The sequence below is a fragment of the Scleropages formosus genome, chromosome 8, assembly GCF_900964775.1.
Source record: "Scleropages formosus chromosome 8, fSclFor1.1, whole genome shotgun sequence".
Lineage (NCBI taxonomy): Eukaryota > Metazoa > Chordata > Actinopteri > Osteoglossiformes > Osteoglossidae > Scleropages > Scleropages formosus.
In genome coordinates this window covers 1497011-1518829 of record NC_041813.1, presented here as the reverse complement: position 1 = coordinate 1518829, position 21819 = coordinate 1497011, and the positions used below count along the sequence as shown (strand labels likewise).

The following is a 21819-nucleotide window of genomic DNA, read 5'->3' as shown; positions in this document are numbered from 1 at the left end:
GAACACGGCACACAGCCTACAGGTTTAAAGTGAAAACCATCCGAACACCAATCACCACTACCACTGTTAAACAGATGTAGGGAAATCTCAGTGACTCTGCAACATATTAAGAAAGAAAATGAGAAAAAGATTTCCTACTGACCTAAATCCATCCATTATCAACTGTTTGTCCAACCCCTATCCCAAAAGCATAGGGTACTAAGCTAATCAAACCCCATTACACAGACTCATTCACTGACAATGCAGGCAATTTAAAGCCAATCTGAAACATCACTGGATTATGGAAGGAAATCAAAGCATCTGAGGAGAATGCACACTGAGTGGGATTCAAACCCACATCCAATACTACAGATCAGGGGACACAAGACACCGCTACCCACAGTGACCTAAACGTTTAATGAAATAGAGCACTTCCCCACAAGAAAGGATACAGGCCATGGCCTCAATAGCACCCTCTTGCTTAGTGGTGTCATCTATAGCCCCCATCCAAGGCAGCACACGTTCCAGGAAGACATTCATTGTTTCCAAGGTGGAGATCTTGCTGAGCACGCCAAGGCAACGAGCGGCCATGTGTCGCACAGCTGTGTAGGGATGCTGCAAACAGGTACAAAGGTGTGGTAGGTGCTCCAGTAGCTGTGGAAGGGAAGAAGAGGTGGATCATCATGTATAATGCCAGGTAAATCTGTGCCTCTGCTGAAGCAAACTAAAGATGGGCAAGTACTTTGTCATAGCAACCACTACAATAAAATGGCATATTCACAGGAGAAATAAAAAAGGGATCCTGTGTGCAGCAGAGCTTAAGGGCCTGCTGTACTACAAGATAAAGCTGTACAAAAAGGCAGGTGCAAGACCAAGTACACAAACAAACAGCCTAAACCGCCAATGAATATTTTATGGTTTAGAGGACAGATGAAAAGGTGACGCAGTAAACCCGTGAAGAACAAAAAAAAAAAAAAAAAAAAGGGGGAGGTGGGGACACACACCCCTACACCCCTTTCAACAAGAGGTTTCTCTAATACAATATTAGTATACTCAGATACAAGCTTACTGACCCCTTTACATAGCTGGTTAATTTTTAGTAGAGCAATTCAGGGTCAGCTCCTTGCTTTAGGGTACTACAGCAAGCAATAGAATCCAAATTCAGGTCCTTTGAGTGCAGGGTAGCAGCTCTAACCACTACAGTACACACTGCAATTGCTACTTGCATATCATGGCTAAGGTAATGATAGACTTCATGTAAATACTGTTAAAATTCTGAAATCTATTTAAGACAAAATCAAGATTATGATCATGACTGACAGGTAAAAGACCCTTTTCATAAAAAAAATTCATAATTCTGTTTAACACATAACAATAGCATGCATAACAGACCAATTATTTGTGATGGAAAACATCCTTTCAGAAAAAAAAAAAAAAAGAGTGACATCTTTTAGTTGGGTGGATAACCTACTTGCATACTTGAAACCAATACAGCTGGTGGCAGGACAATAGCGAGAACTATATGGCCAATAAAAAGAAAGCTGTGATCAAAGTAAACAGAACTCAAATTCCCTGTACTGTACGTGCGTCACTACTTTTCCCAGATATTTTACATTTTAAACCATTTTATTCCATTTGTTGTATGGATCTAGAAAGGCATATTTTCAAATGCCACCTGGAATTATATGAATCATAAAAATTTAAATAGAAATGAAAGAAGTCACAGGCTGACTTGCAGCCTTAAGCTATGCAGCAAAACAAATACATGAAACAAGCTCTAAATTTAATGTCACCACCCACTGAGAACAAAACTGTTTTATGCTGATGAAAATTTAATTGGGCAAAGAGAAAAAGCATGATGTAATGGAAAAGCGATGACTGTAGTAGATGTACATGTGTCAGCATATTCAGTAAGCACAGCCTAACTTTTAGGTTCTAGTAAACCACCAATAGGTTATCACAAAGTGGTTTAAGAACATATACCACTTCTATGACTGGTTTTTAAACAGAAAAAAAGAGGGGGGGGGGGGGACCTGTTGCTCTTACTAATAAGAGCAACTGTCTATAAGTCATTAAAAATATGCTATAATTTAACACTTAAGGCATCCATATACATCTGTGCCTCACATAAGAGCATGATTTCATGGAACACGTTATACTTATGTTTTGATAATATAGCTCACGCATATTCATGATACAATGTTCATATGATCACTGACCCAGTCTTTCAGCCCAGAAAGCACACAAACATCATGCCTTTAGAAACACTTACTACAAATGTCTGTTGGGTTATTCTGGAACAAGGGATTTGTTTATGCTTCCATAAGAGTATTTGTATTAAAGTTGGTTAAATCATTTGAATCAGTTGTTTACAGCACATTTCTGAAAGTTGAAGGATATCAGATTGCACAGTGGTTCAAGCCTGGCTCTACGAACGACCTGGGTTAGAGCTACATCATTGTTTCCAGGACAATGCAAGTGTTAATACTGTAAATTTAGCCAGAAAATGAACTCCCAATGCTGAAGGACAAAAGCTTTTAAGTGTGGCACACCAAGTGTGTATCTGTCTCCCGAAACTAATAATGCCAACGAAATACAAAATAAAAAGGTGGCACATAACAGGCAAAAGTGCCCCTGTAAAGATTGTTATATGAAAACAGTATACATTTTCATAAGCTGTTATGCTTTTAGATGTACAGAACCACACTATGCAGGCCCAGAGAATTACATTAAGATTATATTCTGAAAACACATAAGTAGTAATTCATCTGTAGTTGTTTTGACATAACACTGAGGAGTTCCAAATAATGGTAGGTACCAGGACCTGGTATACCGGAGGCTTTTTTCTGTCCTCTTACCAGGGGGACAAGCTCAGAAGACATGGCCCCAGCTGTCACCTCCAACACTTGTAGAGAGTTGATGAGCTCCTGGGCAGCAGCATCCCCCTTTTCCAGCTGGAGCCTGCAGTCTGTCAACATACACACACCAAGTTAGTCCACAATTAGTCTCTTTGCAGTTCCCACAACCTGAAATTCCATCTGGGTTTAATGCCTAAACTTATAGTAGTTAGCTATTCTGTGAAACAATTATGTAAGATTTGGGTATATAAGAAGAAGGGGGGGGGGAAGAAAAAAAAAAAAAAAAAAAAAAAAAAAAAAACACATCCCATAAACCATGTGAAATAAAAAAAGCTTTGCAACTCTGTAACCAGGAGTTTGACACTGCAGTTTTACCCCAACATGTTTAAAGATATAGAGGATTCCTTTCCAAACCACACCACATGTGGTTAGCTGGTAGCATAGTGATTAGAGCTTTGGACCCAAAGGTTATAGGTTCAAGTCTCACCTCTAGCTGTAATACCCTTGAGCAAGGTACTTACCCTAAATTGCTCCAGTAAAATTACCCTACTGTAGAAGTGGGTTAATAATTGTCAGTAAATTAACACTAAGTCAGTTTGGAGAAAACCCATCACCTAAATGGATGTCAGTCTCCAAATTTAAAATATCAGATTGTTGGGGTGGCAGGAATCCTCTGGCCATGTTATTCTCATCTCATTTCTGTGCATGGACCCAAGCACAGGTGGAAATTACAATAAAATACACAATGAAAGCTTCTGAACTATTTTGACACTTGCATCCCAGCCCTTGTGAGAACTGAAAAAGGCTTCAGAGACCTTGTGAAAAGACCAGAAAAAAATGAAGGCGAGGTATAAAATACCCAGAGATGGACTGTGGCCATCAACAGTCGTTCTCAGGTGCCCCACCATGGCATCCCAGAGGCAGGGCAGTGCAGATGTTAGCTCAGGACCAAAGTGTCGGGCAATTGTTGTCAAGGAGAACTCTGCTCCCCTTCTCTGTACAAGACAGGGTTTCTTACTCTGGAACAGGAGAAAAATAAAAGCACCATCAGGCAGTTTTCAAAGTTACATCATCTTTTCCTATGAAGAACTAGTAGCTGGAAAACCCTTTCAGAAACATCAGTCAATGGAATCTGGACTGAATTTAACAAGGTAGACCCCATATGCATGCTTTATAGACATAGTTCATAAACATCTCAGGCACTTGGAGCTATACTGCATATTCACTCTGTCCACAGGACTCAAAACAAGTAACTGATAATGGATGATGTGAATCAGGTGGGCTGGCAGTGAACTGGATAAAAAAAAAAAAGAAGGGTCTAAGGTCATGTTCCACAGACAAGACTAGTAGTGGGCTTCCACTGTTTAAGTGGCATCTCTATCCCACAGACCTGCCTTCCCCACCCACCTCATCAGAATCTGCAGCCACCGTGCTGCCAGGAGGCAGATCCATAGCAGGGGTCCTCTGGGCCTTTGGAGTGGGGCCTCTCTTGCTGGTAATGGCAAAAGCTGCCTTCTGGTGGCGGTAAAGGGTTATTATGCCTTTTGTCTTGTTGACAACATGGTTCATTCCATCTTTGTCGGAGACACCAGCTGAACAAGGAAAGATAAGTAAAATTTAAAGACTAACACACAGGAAAATCATAAGTTAATGTTGCACACACAGAAAGTTGATAAAAGCTGCACATTCGTGCTAACAACAATGCTGTAGTCAGCAATACAGACCAAGGAAACCCTGTGGACACAAACTACAAACCTCCAACCACAATGAACAGCTGAGTATCCAAGTGCTACCATTTTAGGGATGGTGTTATACATGAGGCTACTGCTGCCACAAAAAAAATCTCACTAATGAAATTACTTTGCTAGACAACCTCATGTGCTACACTTGCAACTGGCTGGATTTCCAGAGTAACTCACCTCATTCAACCAAGCAGCCACCTTGCTTCCCAGTTCCAATGAATGATTCATTGAAACCAGACAACATTTTACAATCAACAACCAACCTTAAGGCATTTAATCCCCAATAAACATATCCGATAGTTGGCACCTTGTTGATTTCCTATCATGGAAACGGTTTAACCTGGCACTGATGAAACCCAAGACTGCATCAGGAAAGTTTAGATAACAAGCAGTTATGGTCACACTGGAGCAACACCATGTGCAGGAGCCTGATACTTAATTTCCTCATTAAGGACAGAGATGCTAACATTTCATCACTGCTCCTGCTAAAGACTCCATTTCCCACAATGCCTTATTCCACAAAAAATACTATGACACATTGAAAGCAGTCTACTCCTGTTGTCAAGGCATCCACAGCTACATGCTTTGTACAGAAAACAATGGCTGTACACAGCTGTAACTGCTGACTTGCAGACAGAGGTCATGTCTACTCTAATCTGCAAGCATTTGTGGAACTTCCAACTTCACAATAGCCTGAATCTTGCTGATTATGATGTTCCCTAAACATAAACGCTTAGATCAAAGCCTAGTAATTGAGTTTTTTTTTTCCTTAAAAAAAAAAAAAAAAGGGCGGCACAACTTGATGCAATCACATGTAACGGTTATTCTGAAAGTTTTTTTTTTCCCTTCTTTTAAAAAGTGGTAAACTACAACAGTCAAAGCCCAAATGATGCATGAAGATGCAAGGAGCATGTAACCAGGCATGCTGCCTACCCTTTGCTGTTTCTTGAACGGGGGACACAGGGCAGGCGGCAGAAGGGGTAAGCAAGGGGTCCACGCACACAGAGCTGCACAGGTTCTTGACAATCTTGGCATTGGGGCAGGGAACACGGGCAGTGCACTGCTGGAGCAACTTGGCAATAAAGGCAGCAGCATAGCCCTGCACCAGTGTGTTCTCTTCCCTTCTCACTGCCTCCATTAGTGGTCGTACCACAGGGTTCAGCTTGTCGGGCAAAAGCTGCAGGTTCACGACTGCACAGGAGGTGAACATGTGCACACGAAGGTGCAGCAGCTGCCACTCTTGGTTGGTCTCTGCCACGGTGGACAGCAGCTGCTGCCGCTTGCTGTCCAGTGGCTGCCAATACTTGGACTTGAGGTTCAGGCCTGTTGTGGACTCCGTAAAGACTGTAGTCACCTGGAGCAGGATTAGGTCCAGTAGTGAGAAATGCATTCAATAACTTCATAACATAAGATATGACATTTTGTGTTTGGCTACAAAACGAGTAATCTTTCCAAGAATTCTACAAGTAAAATACATAAGTCAAGAACAGAGAGTCATACTAGCAGTTGATTTTCACAGCAGTTCTATGTAAGGTTGGAAGAGGGGAGAATGCAATTATTTGTGCAGAATTATCTAATCTCTACTATCATGGATCTGAACATGTTGGCACTTCAGCTGTGAACTGCAACTTTCTCTGGAAAGCCCTACTAATCTCCAGCCGCCTACCAGAACATATCAGCAGTTTCCTTGGTAACCAACCACCCACCCAGGCCCCAGAGTTCATTCAAAGAAAGCTTCCCCCCCCCACCAATGTCCAATTTTATTGTGGTGCTCAAAAGCAGTAGAAAATGGGGGGGGGGGGGGGGTGGATATCCAGGTGATAGCAAGTAGCTGGCTCAAGGCAGAACACACACACCTGCCACATTTCAGTAGCTAGGAGCTTGACTGAGTGACATCATGTTAGCTGATTAAATCCTGTTCTCTAAGACCAAGTGACTTAGAGTGACCAGCAGTTACCAAGTGCAATCAGAACATACACACAGCAGTCACTACTGCTACACTAGGTGCTGTGTCATTTAATGTCATTCAGCTACAATGAAATGGGTTATCACCGCATTAACTACAGCACTGTATTTTAGAGATCTCGTACAACCTTTATACTCAAACTATTACAGTACTGCTGCATTTCTTTTCTCAATGACCACTATAGTGAGGAAACTTGGAGTAGCAAAGACAGCAAATTTCACGTTAACCTACAGTCAGCAATAATAGTCAGAGTATACAATTTGTTTAACAAAATTAAACAAGCCTGCATGGGAAGAAATTTCCTTACAATGTTAGGGAGAAGGCATTAAGATTGACTGAGGCAAGAAGCTCACCAGATCATTGGCCTGTTCAATGGTGAACACAGTGCAGTTGACCCGGTCGCTGATGTCAATGTGGGCGTCAGCCAGCAGAGCAATAAGCTGCTTGCACTCATTCTGCATGCGAGTGAAGGGAATGGCAATCTCGTCATAGTAGAGGTGCTCTGATAAAATTGCCAACAGCCGAGGCTGCACTGTGCTGGACACCGCTTTACACTCCTGGAGAATACCAGAGGGAGTCATTGCCGGTTTACTGTGTGGTTACCCAAAGCAACTAAACCACTACAGCTATTTTAAGAACAAAACAGAAATCTTAGTGGTAACAGCCTGTTGGGAGGGGCCAGGGGGGAAAAAAGAAAAGCTTCCTGGAAGTGTCAGGCAACACAGGACTGCAGCTCACCTTCTGCAGAGCTGCCCACTCGCAAAGGACCAGTGCCACAGCAATGCGCTGCAGGGCAGACTTGGAGTTAAGGTGGAAGAGCAACAACTGAGCTAGAGATTCAGCAGGTCGGATCTCCTGTGTGGAAGCATTGAGCCGCGGATCACAGATACAGCTGCACAGTGCCCCCAGTAGCCTGTGGGGGAAAACAGGAAGGTAGTACATACTATGTGGCTTACAGCTCGATGAGGTACACCGTTTCATTTACAAGTGTACAGGCTAAACTATGACTACCCACATCCCAGGCTGAACAGAAGTCCAAGTCAAAACTAGATTAAAGTCAACAGAATGAGAGTGAAATATTTCAAGTTCATGTAATAAAAACATCAGTTCTACAACTGACATGAAAACAGCCTCAACATAATGCTTCATATTTCAGTCTGAAGTAGGGACTGGAAACCCCATTTCTATTTTGACTCATTCCTGCAAGTTTACAAGGAGTCTTTCGGCAATGGAAAACATCTGGTTCAAATGGTCACCTTTAAACTGGCATATAATTAACTCACATGTTCCAAATATTTCCAGAATAGGTTTGAACACAGAAAGACATCAGCCTGATTTGACCTATTCAACCATGTTAGCTTTAAGGATACTTAAAAGTATTTTCTGAATTACTGTTTACCACTACTCAGCTGATACTTTTGTCCAAGGAACCTAATAATTACCAATTTACACAGGTGGAGCAACTCAGGGCAAGAATCTTGATAATGGGTTCCATAGCAAGAAGCGATTTGGACACAAGTCCATATCTTGCAAAGCAACAGCTCTAGCTACCACGTCAGCCACAGCATCTTAGTTTCTAATAGAAAACTGGAAAAGCCTTAGACACCACTTGTGCCTCCTTGTCTTCTGAGGTACTGACTTTGCAGCCATGAAGCGCGCTCGCATCACCACGTAGTCTCGTGTGGCAGGATCCTCTGTAATAGTCTCTGCTCCAGCCACGTACTCCTGCACAGTTTCCTTTGTCTGGTTTGGACCTTGGCGTCCTTTTCCGCCCGTCTTTTCCTGTTGAAGCCAAAACAACCATCAGCACTTTCTTAAACACTGTAACACACAGAGGTGTTTTAATCTGTCAGGTGAAGTTTACACTAGCCTGTCATTTTTGCCATTACATCTAATAAAGGTACCAAGAAAAGCAGCTGAAGTGTTGGACCTCTGGGGAACTTGACTGATGTAATTATAGTAATAACAGTACTGATGTTCTGACATCACAGTGATAATATGAGAGGCTTGCATACTTACCTTGAAGCGGGCCTTCACCTCTAACAGCATGTTCAGATCTATGGGGATGTGAGCAGGCTGCATCATCAGACACAGCCAAGCTCCCATCCATGGACAGCTAGCTGCCACCACATACTGCTGTGAGGCCTGGCGAATGAGTTCCATCCAAACCTAACAAGGACACCGCAGGTTCAGTGCAATTAAACACTGGGGGGAAGGGAGGACAGGGCAACAGTAAGGCAATGACAAAGCTCAAAATGAAATGAGTGGGCAGACACCTCATCTGAGAGCTGTTAAGAGCCAAAAGGTAAGAAGTACCATATGGGCATCTTATGGTTTGCAAAAACAGGCGATACTAACCTTCTGGATAAGGTCCAGAATCTCTTGGTTGCTTTCCAGGATACAGGATTGGAAGATGTGTCTCAACATGTCCTGAAGGATGGGAGTAAGCCATTCTGCAGAGCTCTGGAATTCAGCACTACATATTAAACTCCCGAATGTGGCAACAACTATAGTGGCAAATGCTACACATTACTCGGTCTTTAAAATCCCCACACTGTTCAGGTGAATTACACAAGATGAAACAATGCTACATACACCCGTTCAAGGCTGGACACATGTCAAGCATCTTTCACAAGCAAACCAAAACTAACCTGGTCAGCTTTTGATAAGAGGGTGAAGAGTGTCTCAAGTGCCGCCTTTCGGACAGAGGATATTGTGTGCCGAAGGAAAGGCCAGACACGTGGGACTAGCACAGTGAGCGACTGCTGGATGCTTTTTTTGAAGGAGAGGAGGAAAAAAAAAAAAAACGACATGTACAAGTTGGCATAGGAACTATGAATCACTTCACATGTTGGCAGCATACTGTGGAACTAGCAGCAAATATTTTCTCTTGCATACCTGCACTGCCGGACCTGAGGGTAGGTAAGCAGCGACGACAGAAGCGTCATGATGCTGTTGGTGGAGGCAGTGAGGTCATCCAGCTCCAAAAGAGCATCCCATAGAGTGTTCACAATGAAGGGAACCTTCAGACAGGCTCGTCATTAGAGCAGGCATATGCCCCCCCCCCATGTTTCTTCAATACAATGAGACATCAGGACTGAAAACTAAAATGCCATTGTTTATATTCAGAGTGACAGTCTGAGAATGAAAACCACCCCTTTTCAGAGGTGCTGCAAGAAAAAATTGTATGGACAAGGAGTGGGTTTCTAACCTCTGCAGGCTGCAGCTGCACCAGACCATCTACAACAGGGATAAGGGCGGCAGCTGCTACAGCTCGGACATCATCGTCCAGATCCTGCAGGCCCTCTGTGATGGCCGGCAGCACTCGGGGAAGCAGAACACCAATCAGATCCTGCAGGTATTGGGGGTGGGAAAAGAAAATTTAAAAAAAAAAAAAAAAAAAAAACCCAAGTATATATTCACTTACACAGGCAAATACCACACATCCAAATAATTTTTACAATTTCAGCATGTGTTGAAACAATGTTTACCGTTGAAGAATTTAAAAAACTTTCCAAAAACAAAACAGCTTATGTTGTAAAATACATACTTGCAAAACACGCTGCATTGACAAAAGAACAGAACTTAACCTGTCTGACAGCCAGAGCATACTTAATGCCCAAAAGTCCTCCGTGTCGGACCTCCCATTGGTCCTCTGTCAGCAGCTTGAGAAGAATGTCCACTGTCATCGTCACGCCACTATCCACCATATGGCGAAGAGCCACACCCAGAGTCTGGGCACAGGTCTCCCTGACTGGTGCTACCACCTGGAGGAAGGTGAGGGGTTCAACTATCAAGATTAAACCTACACAGTAACATCACTGAATGCAAATTTGATACACTATGAATTACTATACAAAAGGCTTGATTTTTTTTTTTTTTTTTGACATCAGTGTCAGAATCACTCTCACTCACTCACACCCCGCTTGTCCCAAGTGGGGTCGCGGCGAACCAGAGCCTAACCCGGCAACACAGGGCGCAAGGCTGGAGGGGGAGGGGACACACCCAGGATGGGGCACCAGTCCATTGCAAGGCACCCGAAGCGAGACTCGAACGCCAGACCCACCAGAGAGCAGGACCCGGCCAAGCCCACTGCGCCCCCATGTCAGAATTATTTCTGCACAATACATGTTATTACTAACACAGAATCTTTTAATTCATACTACACAGCGTAAAATCCTTCACACAACATTCTAATGACAAAACAGTTGCCCCCAACCCACCCAAAAGGACAAGTCTCACCTCATCAGACACAAAGTCCCCAAACCTGTCAAGGGCAAAGACACAAAGTAGCCGTATGACAAGGTCTTCAAGCCACTCCTGATGCTGTCGAGTCATCTGTATAGGGGTCACAGGGCAAAGGTCAGACACTGGTGGCACTGTACCATAGGAAAATGATGATTAAATGAAGTTTTATGCAGACAACATTCTGAGATGCCCAAAAGGACAGAGAATGTTGTTAAATCCATAAAAGTGGTTTTTCCAAATAATTTGTTGTGTGTTTGTGCAGGGGAGGTGTACTGTTGACCCTGTCACTGAGATCAGACATGGATGAACACCTCCTCAGCAGTGCTCCCTGCCAACTTTCCGCCAGCTGCTCCATGGCATTTGAGGATCTCCCTGAGGCCTGTCCCAGCACCGTGTCGAACCTTAACATTGGGAAATTTGTGTTAAATGAAAGATGACAAAACAGAAAACGTAAGGAAGCACACTGTCAGTGATTCTGCATTGTGGTAAGATTACTAAAATGGTTTGACAGAAATAAGTTGAATGATCAGAGTTTTAGTGTATTAGCCATTGGAAAAAAAAGAATGTGATAATCAGGAAGGCTCAAAAACATCTGCAAAGGGGAAAGAACAAGTGCAATACATAAACGCCAATTTCATTCCATTTTTCTAAATGCTCTCCAAGTAATAGAGCATATTGACATGATACTTAACTGATAACAAGAACAGAGAACCAAATTAAAGGCATTCCAATAAGCCAACTAAACATTTTAAACAAAATCCCTGGGACTAAGGAGAAAAAAAAAAATTTCTGGGGGTCCAAAGACCAACAACTGCTCATGCTAGGGTATTTCAGTGTGCCTGCGAGTTGCTTCAAACAAATTATATGCTCAGCTTAGTTGGGAACTGAATGAAACCAACATCTGCATAGTTCCGTTTTAAAATTCCAGACAACATAGAAAGTAACCTCTTCAAAATTCCAAGTTATTTTATGAAAAAAAGGAACAAAAGAAGAACTTGTAAAAGTCTTGAGAAAAATTAGAAGAAAATATTTTTATAGAGCACTCTTCTCATGCAGTGACAGTGATCTCAGACCCTTTGATTTGAGATTGTGATTAATGGGTGCAAAGCAGAGTCAAATATTGTCAATAGAAGCCACCTGAACAGAATCAGTCCTACATAGAGTAGGTAGCAGAAGTCATTCCTATTGTCAGTTACTGCCTAGAAATTCCTACAGTATACAGAATATACATTAATTAATACTGCAACCAAAACCATTTCCTCTGGCCTGCATTTCAAAAATAATTCCAGTGAATGTCCCACATGATTCTTCCAGGCCTATAACCTTTATAGTTACCACACCCCCCCAAGTCCTTTGCTGTAAGATGGAACAGAGTATTTAGTTTTACATAAGCATATGCTCACACATGCAGAACTACATCATTAGACCCATACTCAGAATTACTGTTCAGGTTAGGGAGAGATTTTGAAATTTAGACAGATTTACACTGCTGTCATTGTGCCATGAATTACAGCCTCACTGTAGCAATTTCTTTCCTCCTTTTTATATTGTCATACTGCATGGGCAACAAATATGCACTGCATGACAGTCTAAAAAACATTTTACCTCCCAAGAGGGATTGAAGAGGTCATTACAGAGCTCATCACAAAAACTCTCCAGTGGCCATTCTTGAGTCTATAGAGAAAACAAACAAAGTGGTTTACGTCATGATTATTCATTTACAAGACAAAGTCATACCCAGAAACTTGCAGTCAAATGTTTGAGTTCACCTTCAAAATCAATTTTGCACTAGACATTTGGTTAACAAGGTTGAGCAGGCAAATCACCAGAAATGTCTTTCCAATTCTTCTGCAGAAATTCCCAGAGATGTAATACACTTCTGGGTTGCTCCGACTCTTTGCTTTGTACATGTACTGCTCTCACACACACACACACACACACACACTTTCAGAACCGCTTGTCCCATACAGGGTCACGGGGAACCGGAGCCTACCCGGCAACACAGGGCGTAAGGCCGGAGGGAGAGGGGGACACACCCAGGACGGGACGCCAGTCCGCCGCAAGGCACCCCAAGCGGGACTCGAACCCCAGACCCACCAGAGAGCAGGACTGCAGCCCAACCCACTGCGCCACCGCGCCCCCCACTGCTCAGATATACTCAAGCTTTTTGACAAACTGTACAGCATGCATTTATTTTACACTGAACATGCTTTGATATACTTCGAAATATCAGTAAAGTAACCTGAGGCCACTGGGTATCTAGGGTCTTTCAACAAACACCCTTACCCAGAAGACCCATACCTGCCATTACGTTACTGGTTTTGAAATTGAATGGCAAGACAAAACAATACATATGCACAAGAGGTGGGTGTTATGTGCCTGGCACACTTTAGAAATGCCTACAGAGCCACCAACCTAATAAGCATGGCAGAAGCCCCCCCCCCCCACTTCCTTTGTGCAACACTGTACAGTTATGCTCAATTTCTGTGCCATGCCTGGCCACTGCAAATCAATTACACAGACTTGGTTGCAGTATCCAGTGCAGGTAGGCCAAAATACCTGCTCTGAATATGCCACAGCCTGTCACCTCAAAGCAAAAGTTACCTCAAACCCACCTCATCAAACAGGCTAGAGTTATCTGGAACATTGTCAATTAAGACTTTGTGGTCTGTCGCTGGCTGCTCAATAACAACATTGGTTGTTTTCCGGCGCTTTTCCTCCGGCTCTCCTTCAAAGCTATCATTGCTAGATGAAGAGAGAAACAGCTCATGGGATATAAATTCTGTTCTGGAGAATTACAAGCCCTACTGAAAGATTTCTCTAGGAATACATTAACAAGCTTTAATATATGGCTTCCTAAATAAGGACATGCTTGTAAGAGCACTGAAATACAATACTGTGCCAAACAAATCCTTGAAACCTAGCAATGCCAATAAACATTACACAATTTCAGTGAATTTAAAATAATAAACCTTTTTTCATTGGTGTCCATGTCCCTGGATCTCTGTTTAGCCACTAGCTTGGCCATCCTCTTGGCCTTGTTCTTCTGTCGATTACTCATGCCTGGCCGGAACTCCGAGTCTATCAGTTCAGCTGCCTGCATAGTCTAAGGAGGAAAATAGAACTTGTACGGATTCGGTGAAATTCATGTTCCACCTTTTAGAAATATTCTGGATTCGTAACATGCAGCAAAACAACCCGTGGATAACACAAGAATCACAAATTTTTCCAAAGAGATTATAATCACTACTTTTGAAAGGTTTTAAATTTCAGCTCATGCTTCTATACAAATGAGAACATGAGATTAAATGTTAAGAATTTGGATATCATGATTACGATATGGCACAAATCTAAAAATGTAAGCATGTGCTACAGTTAGCCATAACCTAATAGCACAAACCATCTGAAGGCACATCCTTTCCATCTAACTTACCAGGGAGGGGGGGGGGGGGGGGGGGAAGTGTTAAAACTGAAAAGGTTCAGAGAGCTGATAAAGTTATTGCAGCAGATGAGATTAACCAACCGAGTATCTGGACTGCAATGTAACTGTGCCAAGTAACTCTGCCTTTGGTCTATTAATAAAGAATACACCTTGGACTGGGTTAGAGTTGTTTAGTTATTGTTGCAAGTGTGTATCTTCAAATGGAAAAGTTTACAGACGTGTCTTCAGGGATTCTAATGAATGATTCTAAAGAAAAACAAGATGCACTGTATTGAATATTCATTTTAACCAAGTTGTCATCAGCTTCAATTGATTTTGAATAGCACCTTTTAAAAACGGTTGACTCAAAATATATTTGGTGCTTTTTTTTTGCCTTGAACATCATTTTCTCAAGTGTAACACTTCATGCTCAACACCAAAGCTGAAGAGGGGTTCAGCTGGGACAGCTGGGCTCACCGTGTGGTTGCGTGAGCTGGGACAGGCCAAAGCCTTCCCACCTGGGGGTTTAGGTCCCCCTGAGTGGCTGCAGGGAGTATAGTCCAAGTCATCATCATTGAACAGTTCCTCTGTGTCCATGCCAATTGCTGCACCCATATCCAGCCCTAGTTTCTTCTGCAGAAGCTTCCGCTGACGAGCCAGCCGCTCCTTAGGGTCCACCTCAGCTAAAGAGAAAGCAAAGGTGATCAGGGCCAAGAAAACAATAGAACCCCAGGACAATAAGTCAGCAAGAACAGAAGACAAAGTCAGCACAAACTGTTCCTAAAGGCAACAGCAGTAATAATAAGCAATGGTCAAACTTAGTACTGGGCAAAAATTAAGGGGATTACAGTTTCTAAACCTGGAAGGAATTCAATCAATGCATCCTTAGCAAGATGCTAAAACTAAATTAAATTAGGAATGTGATTAGAAATTGTCGATATTTGGATAAAGTGCTATGCGGCTACTCGTGTGATGTACATTGGTTCATATGGTAGAAAGTAAACCATTTTAGAATAATGCATCTGCATCTAATTCTCTTTTTGCTAATGCAATTCACATGTATTTTCTATCACATGTAGAGCACTTTGGAGAAAAGTGTGCTAAATGAGTAAACTTTTATACATTCAGCAATTTCGAAGGAGCAAAATATGCATGCTTTAAACTGCAACTTGCAAAAAGGCAGTGCAATTATTGAATGTTTAAAACTAATTGTTGACAATGTAGATTAACTGAATTGAAGTGTAACACATACCCCGGGAACCTGTAATTCAACAAAAAGCACTTTACAGAAAACAAACAATTTACAGTTTGCCCACAAATTAGGCCTAATGCCATTACTGGACTGCCCTCATACTACTTCCAAGCATCCTACTGTATCCCCTCAAGTTTCAAAACCATATTTAAGAAGTTTGGCAAACTGGAAAAAAAAATACTGTATTAATCTACATAACCAAACAAAACAGGTAACTAAGTATCAGACCCAGTTTAATCAGTGGTCTCAAAAGGGTAATCAGAATATCTTATTATTGTTAATTTTTCAACTATATACCACATAAATACCACTGAAAATAAATTTCATATAACACTGAGAAAATAAGTATTAATTAAATCTACATTACTGGAAACAAATCCGCAACAGTGGCATCTTTGGGAAAGATAAATATTTTACAGTTTTTTTTTATTAAAAAAAAAAATGCAGTCTTTACCTGACTTGTCATCCTGGACCTCAAACTCAGCTCCAGCAGATCCAAGCAGAGATGCCCCATGCTTCAGCAGACGGGAAATGTCAAACCTGTAGAAACTCAGACGGTCTGAAGAAGTATCCTCCAGAGAGAAATCGGAACATGCCTCTGGACAAAACAAAAACAGAATTCCTCACCACTCTGTACCTAACCTTATCAGAAATCCCAAAATGCATCACAGCTTTAAAAATGTAAATCACAGACTTTCAGTCTTGACAACTGGCAATCCTTACATGGTATGGGTGTTATTTTATCTTGAGAATAAACAAAGATCTTCTGCCAAAGTGAAACAAAACTGGTGAAACTAGTGATCACAAACTGCTAAAACTATACAATGTGGCAGAAAACAGACAATACAGCTTCTAACCATGACTTGAAACAATGCTGAAATGTTTTTCTGAGCATGCTTCCAAGTTTACTCTGTTAAACCAATGCTATATGGGCATCCCAAAAAAAAAATAAAAATTCCTCATACAAAATATTAAGCACATATATATAATATCCACACACACACACACACACACACACACACACACACACACACACACACACACACACACACACACACACACACACACAATCACCTTCTTTAGGCCTGGGGGCCGGATTCCACTCAGGAATATTCTTAACAATGGCTTCCACTGCTTGACCAGCTGCAATGCGCGTGTCCCAGTTTGGACTTCTCAAGTAAGTTAAAACCTTTAACATAAAGGGGGGGAATAAGTAAAAATTAAACAGGACAAATGGAGAATGAATTTTTCCCTCTGGCACAAACACACATGCAAACTCAAAAGGAAGCATGACAACCTGTTAAATTATTAACTTCAGAGGGCACACAAGGATTGGGGAAATTTAAATACATCTGATTTACATTCATTTTCCATCCCTGAGAGGATGGAACACTGGGCAGGCAAGGCAAAGGGGAAATGAAGACAATGTACTTTTGATAAGAGGTTGTTGAGCTCATGGGGGTGAAGTTTGACAACATCTCCCAGCTGTTGGGCAGCAGCCTTCCTCGTCACTGGGGTCGTGCCCGTGTCCAGTAGAATGAACAGACGGTCAAGCCTAGAGAAATACAGGAACATGTAAAACACCAGCAAGCAAAGACATTTCTGATAGCATGGAGACCCTCTTAATGTGCCTAGGACTGCTCTGGCCTGAGAGCTTGTGTCAAAAAGCAGGTTTTGAGGCTAGTATCACAGGCAGCTCCTGCTGATCGAATACGTCACCCTGCACAGGTGTCTACGAGTTGCCGGAGACGTTCTCCCCCTTCAGCTGGCCTCAGCTCTACAGTAGAGCCGAGTTTCACTTGCACTGGTTTAGTAGGGAATGCCTCAATGGAGCTCTCAATATTCATGGTCATTTCAGAGCAGATAAATTCCCTCTAGATATTTAGCATGGCCTAGCAAATGGAGAATGATTTGTTTTTACTGCTATAGACAGACAAATTAAGATAGTGGTTGGTTTGAAGGTTAATAAAAACCCAATTTAAAACTTTGGAGCAAACATGTGATCACAAGTTTGCACTCCAAATTTAAATGCTTCACATACCAGACAATAGAGATTATGCAAACATTATAGAAATCACATGCAGTTTTGAGGTTAAACTATAAACCTATCATGTAAAATTATAATTGAACAGAGTTCTATATATGCTGTGTGCACAGAAAGAAGGTAGTTTGCTGCAATAATGATTAAAATGCCAAGAAAGTTTTCTATAATGCAGGAATCTAGTAGAATAAATTCCACTTCAAAGAGTCAAATTTGAACTTCATTTATTCAATGTTCTGGTCATTATGCAATAACTGAGAGGTCCAACAAAAAAAAAGAATGGGAGTTCTCTACACATCAAGGATTCCACTGAAGCAGTGTTTTCACAAATCTACCAGGGAGTAGAGAGTGAACTTGGTGCATCTTAATGTGGTGTTGGTACCATTTAAACCTATGCAGTCACCTATAACGAATATATGCGCTTAAGCTGCATCCAACTTTGGAGAGAAGGCACTTATCAAATGCAGAAATGGAAGTGGCCATGGACAAAAGCATCAGCTAAATAATCTCACTTTATATTCCACTTGGCCTTAATAAGTGGATGCTGGTGGGACAAAGTGACAGCGCGCTGCAGCTCACAAGTGACAAGCCATTCAAAGACACCTTTACTACGCTGCTTGTGCGGAGAGGACGATGAGATGAAGAGCTGTCCACACCGTGGTACCCATATCATATAACACACTGGCCGCGGATCGGGAGGCGTGCGCGTTCCCGCGGAGGAAGTGACTTGCCTCGCGCGCGTATCGGCGGCGCTCGTTCGACCGCCTGTCACACTTACGAATATAAATAGATGAACGGGATTAACGACCGCAGGGGGCCGTGAAGGTGTCCTGCTGGAAGACAAAACGCGCAAAAAAAAAAAAAAAAAAAAAGAAAAAAAAGAAAAAAGCGGACGTGCTGCTCACACCTGAGCCGTGCGCTCAAACACTCCCACCAAGGGAAGCCTTTCGGGATTTAAAGGCGTTACTTAAGCTACAGCAGAACGATGATGATGAAATTAAAACACTTTTGAGGACAGTCGATATGTGCGGGTCCTTGTCATTACCTGAGTGAAACACCGCGCAAAAACACCAATTTCTACACACACACACCGCTCATAAGGTGGTGGGAAGACAGCTACTGCGTGCAGGAAATTTACTGCATAAAGAATAGCGCGAGAGAGCTGAGATGTACGGAGTGGATCGCAATGTGGAACAGCACTACCACCAGCTCTGAGTCTAACTGTACAGGACATGATGACATGATGATTACCTAGCCGCTAGCGTACCTGACCCTATATACACACTCCTGGTGACTGATATAGCAAGGAGATGCCTTCTGTGGGTCCGTAGTGTCTGTGCGCGATGAAAACAGACTATGCTGCAGCCAGATAAACCCTACAATAAACAGAGCAGATGTTTTGCTGGCTCTTTCTCCAGCTAACAGGAACACGGCCTGCCTGCTCTGTGTCCATTGTTACCGCACAGCTTATGCGCGGAGCTAGCCCAACTTTATTCACGATCGCTGACTGACGACTCACCTTGAGACGGCCATGCTGCGGTCAAGAGAGTCGTTGTGATGTTTCTTTATGCGGGCAGGCAGAGAAAGGCACCATGAATTTCACTACTGTAGATCTAGAAGGAGTCGGTGTGTGTGTGTGAGGAGAGGCCCTGGCTGGCGCGTCGCGTTGCCTCCCCAATGTGAGACCGTCCAGGATGGGCGCTCCTGAAAAACGGGTCCCTTCTCGTCTCCCGAGCAACTAGTCGCACGGAAAGACGCCTAGAGTTACGCCCGTATCACCCTGAAGGCCGTATTACCCCTCGGAAGCGCTCCCGGAAAGCTGTTTTAATCTAATGAGGTATAAAGAGTTATTTTGTCGTTCGCAACAGAGAAACCAAGCGACTGGTTTTATATGAGGAGCCATCTTGCATTTATTCCTTCCTCCACGGTAGCCACAGCCTGATTGGTTACATGGGCCCAGAGGAGCCAATCGGAAAGGACGTTGTAAGAGGAAGCTGGAAACGGTGACGCTCGGTGCAGGAAATGGAAAGGCTCGCGCACAAGTTCCCGGACCCGTATCACTGATGTTGAAAAGCTAACGGTCGAGCGTCATGAGAGTGTGGGCGCTTTAAAGTCTCGTCGAAGACAAAAGTTTGGCAGCTAGTTGTCGCGGAAATATTACTTAACTGTCGCATTTGACCGGGTTTTATGAAGCGAACTGCCAGCATTGTCATGTTTAACATGCGAATCTTCTGGCGAGAGTCAGTGTGGTTATGTTATTGACGAGGAAATTAAATATTTTTTGAACCTTGACTTGAGTCAACTCTCATGAACATATATGAAAATGCTTTTCGCAGAGTATGTTAACAGACAGTCCGTCCGTCCATCCATCCATCCATCCACAAACGTTACATCCAGTGCGGTCCTGAGCCACCGAATGAGAATTAAGTTATAATGAAGGGTTTATGCTTCTTATCGTTAACAGTTTTTTTTTTTTTTTTACTTTGATGCCTACGGAACTTCGGAAGTACTATGACTTAGTTTACATATAATGTAATCTGAATGGAATATTGATATTAGGGGGTCGTAGAATTCTTAGATGTTTTGAACCCAACATCTTTCGCTCTTTTGTACCTAAAATATACTCGTTGTATTTGTAATTTGTAATTAAAAGTACGAAAATGGCGTGTAAATGGATTCTCATCTGAATGGTTTAAAAACTATGGTTTTATGCGCTTAGCTATAACGAAAGAATACACATTTAATTATGTGTCATTTTTACGTTTAGCGGCAACATACAATTTTGTCGGATGTTAATTTTTTTGAAAAAAAAAAACGTTTAAGAAAACGTACAGTGTCAGTGTGGCACCTCCTGATTTCAGCAGGGAACATTTTTTACCTTTTTTTGGAAATGAAAAGATACTGGAATAGTTATTAAAATCATCATGTCGGCCGTAATGTCAGTGAATTATGGGTATGATAGATGATGTGGGGCTGAACGGGGCAAAGCTGCAAAGTACTGAATTAGGAATGAAAAATAAAACATATCCTCATCACCTAAACCGCATCCTGAGGACTATTACGAACTGTGGCTGCTAAACCTTGTAGAAACTGAAAAACGTGCAGTGCGACTAAAAGTAAATGTCACGGTCGTGAAGCGCAAATGTCCAGCAGCCGAGACAGAGGACAGGGCGCACAGGCAGTGTGTGACACTCACTGTGCGTCCAACCGATCTGCTCCTGACCTAAAACGGCCGAGGTCACGTTGGTTTGCGGGTTCTTAATAAGCGCTTACTGCAGTGCTCTCTTCTTGCGGTGTCTCCAGCGACACGTGGGCTATTCAATGACCCGTTTTCCAGGTCCTCTCCAGTGCGTCCCTGTCCTTGTCCTCCTTCCTTGTCCCCGTCCCAATGCCGCCGTTCCTTCCGGCCGGGTGGGCTCGCGCTCCGCCTCAGTGTCAGTCCACGTGCCCCGGCCGTCTCGGCCCGTTAGTCTCGCGCACGTCGACGCGCGTGCCATCGCGTCAGCCGTACGCTTCACTTAGTTCGCATTTTACACTTGTATGTACGCGTATATCTTCACTTATTTGTACACTTATATATACACTTATATGTACACTCGTGTACACTGCTGTTGAGGTTACTGTACTTTACCTCACTGTACCTGTCCGGACGTTACAAAAATACGTCCGCGTCCGGACGTTACACTAAACTTTACACTAAAGTTTAAAATGATATATCCACATGAGTCGTTTCTTCTCATATGTTCACAGACACATTTTGAAAATATTTTGCTAAAGGTGTTTTAAAATCCTACACGGACTGTACAACAAAAGTAGCTGGTGTTTGCAAAGGCTCCATTCAGAATTGTGTGAAATGTACTGTATTAATTTATGTTTCTTGAAAACGTCTTCGAATATACTACACGGAATATGGAAATGCAGAATATTGTCTTAAAACCCTTTGTTTGTCACTGTTCCGTGCTCTTTTTACCACACACCCTGCCTTTCGAAACACTGCAACATGTGCGGCCTACCCCAACACACAAAGCATGTAAATCAAGGGAATAAAAGTAGAATAAACTTCTGCGTTTACCAAGAAACACAGTTATATAACAGGTTAACAAAATTAGTTAACTGGTGGAGCACTTGAGGAAGAGTTGCATTTATTCATTTAGCTGGTGCTTCCCTCCAAAGCAGCTTACAATTATTTATCCATTCATATAGCTGGGGAATTTTTACTGGAGCAATTTAGGGTAAGTACCTCACTCAGGGCTACTGCAGCCAGAGGTGGGAATTGAACACACAACCTGCAGGTCCAAAGAGAGCAGTTCTA

At 42.5% G+C, this 21819-nt stretch overlaps 1 protein-coding gene across 2 annotated transcripts in view; it reads right to left on the bottom strand.

Annotated features, from left to right (window-relative positions):
• Nucleotides 1-19402, bottom strand: part of btaf1 (BTAF1 RNA polymerase II, B-TFIID transcription factor-associated) — a 33303-nt gene extending 13901 nt beyond the window's left edge. The window contains exons 1-24 of one of the 2 annotated variants that reach the window (XM_018738127.2): nucleotides 19027-19402; nucleotides 16898-17021; nucleotides 16541-16655; nucleotides 15921-16064; nucleotides 14692-14897; nucleotides 13766-13899; nucleotides 13409-13538; nucleotides 12399-12467; nucleotides 11105-11194; nucleotides 10788-10883; nucleotides 10136-10312; nucleotides 9757-9897; nucleotides 9444-9568; nucleotides 9197-9317; nucleotides 8904-9008; nucleotides 8565-8714; nucleotides 8185-8327; nucleotides 7284-7458; nucleotides 6899-7102; nucleotides 5513-5933; nucleotides 4245-4429; nucleotides 3697-3856; nucleotides 2838-2947; nucleotides 432-633 (exon numbers count right to left, since the gene is read on the bottom strand). In XM_018738127.2, the coding sequence (XP_018593643.1) occupies nucleotides 432-633; nucleotides 2838-2947; nucleotides 3697-3856; nucleotides 4245-4429; nucleotides 5513-5933; nucleotides 6899-7102; nucleotides 7284-7458; nucleotides 8185-8327; nucleotides 8565-8714; nucleotides 8904-9008; nucleotides 9197-9317; nucleotides 9444-9568; nucleotides 9757-9897; nucleotides 10136-10312; nucleotides 10788-10883; nucleotides 11105-11194; nucleotides 12399-12467; nucleotides 13409-13538; nucleotides 13766-13899; nucleotides 14692-14897; nucleotides 15921-16064; nucleotides 16541-16655; nucleotides 16898-17021; nucleotides 19027-19040 (3541 nt within the window). In that variant the 5' untranslated portion in view covers nucleotides 19041-19402. Of the gene's footprint in view, nucleotides 1-431; nucleotides 634-2837; nucleotides 2948-3696; nucleotides 3857-4244; nucleotides 4430-5512; nucleotides 5934-6898; nucleotides 7103-7283; nucleotides 7459-8184; nucleotides 8328-8564; nucleotides 8715-8903; nucleotides 9009-9196; nucleotides 9318-9443; nucleotides 9569-9756; nucleotides 9898-10135; nucleotides 10313-10787; nucleotides 10884-11104; nucleotides 11195-12398; nucleotides 12468-13408; nucleotides 13539-13765; nucleotides 13900-14691; nucleotides 14898-15920; nucleotides 16065-16540; nucleotides 16656-16897; nucleotides 17042-19026 lie in introns of those variants that run through there. The other variant, XM_018738126.2, reaches the window with a different exon arrangement.
• Nucleotides 19403-21819: the final 2417 nt, after the last annotated feature.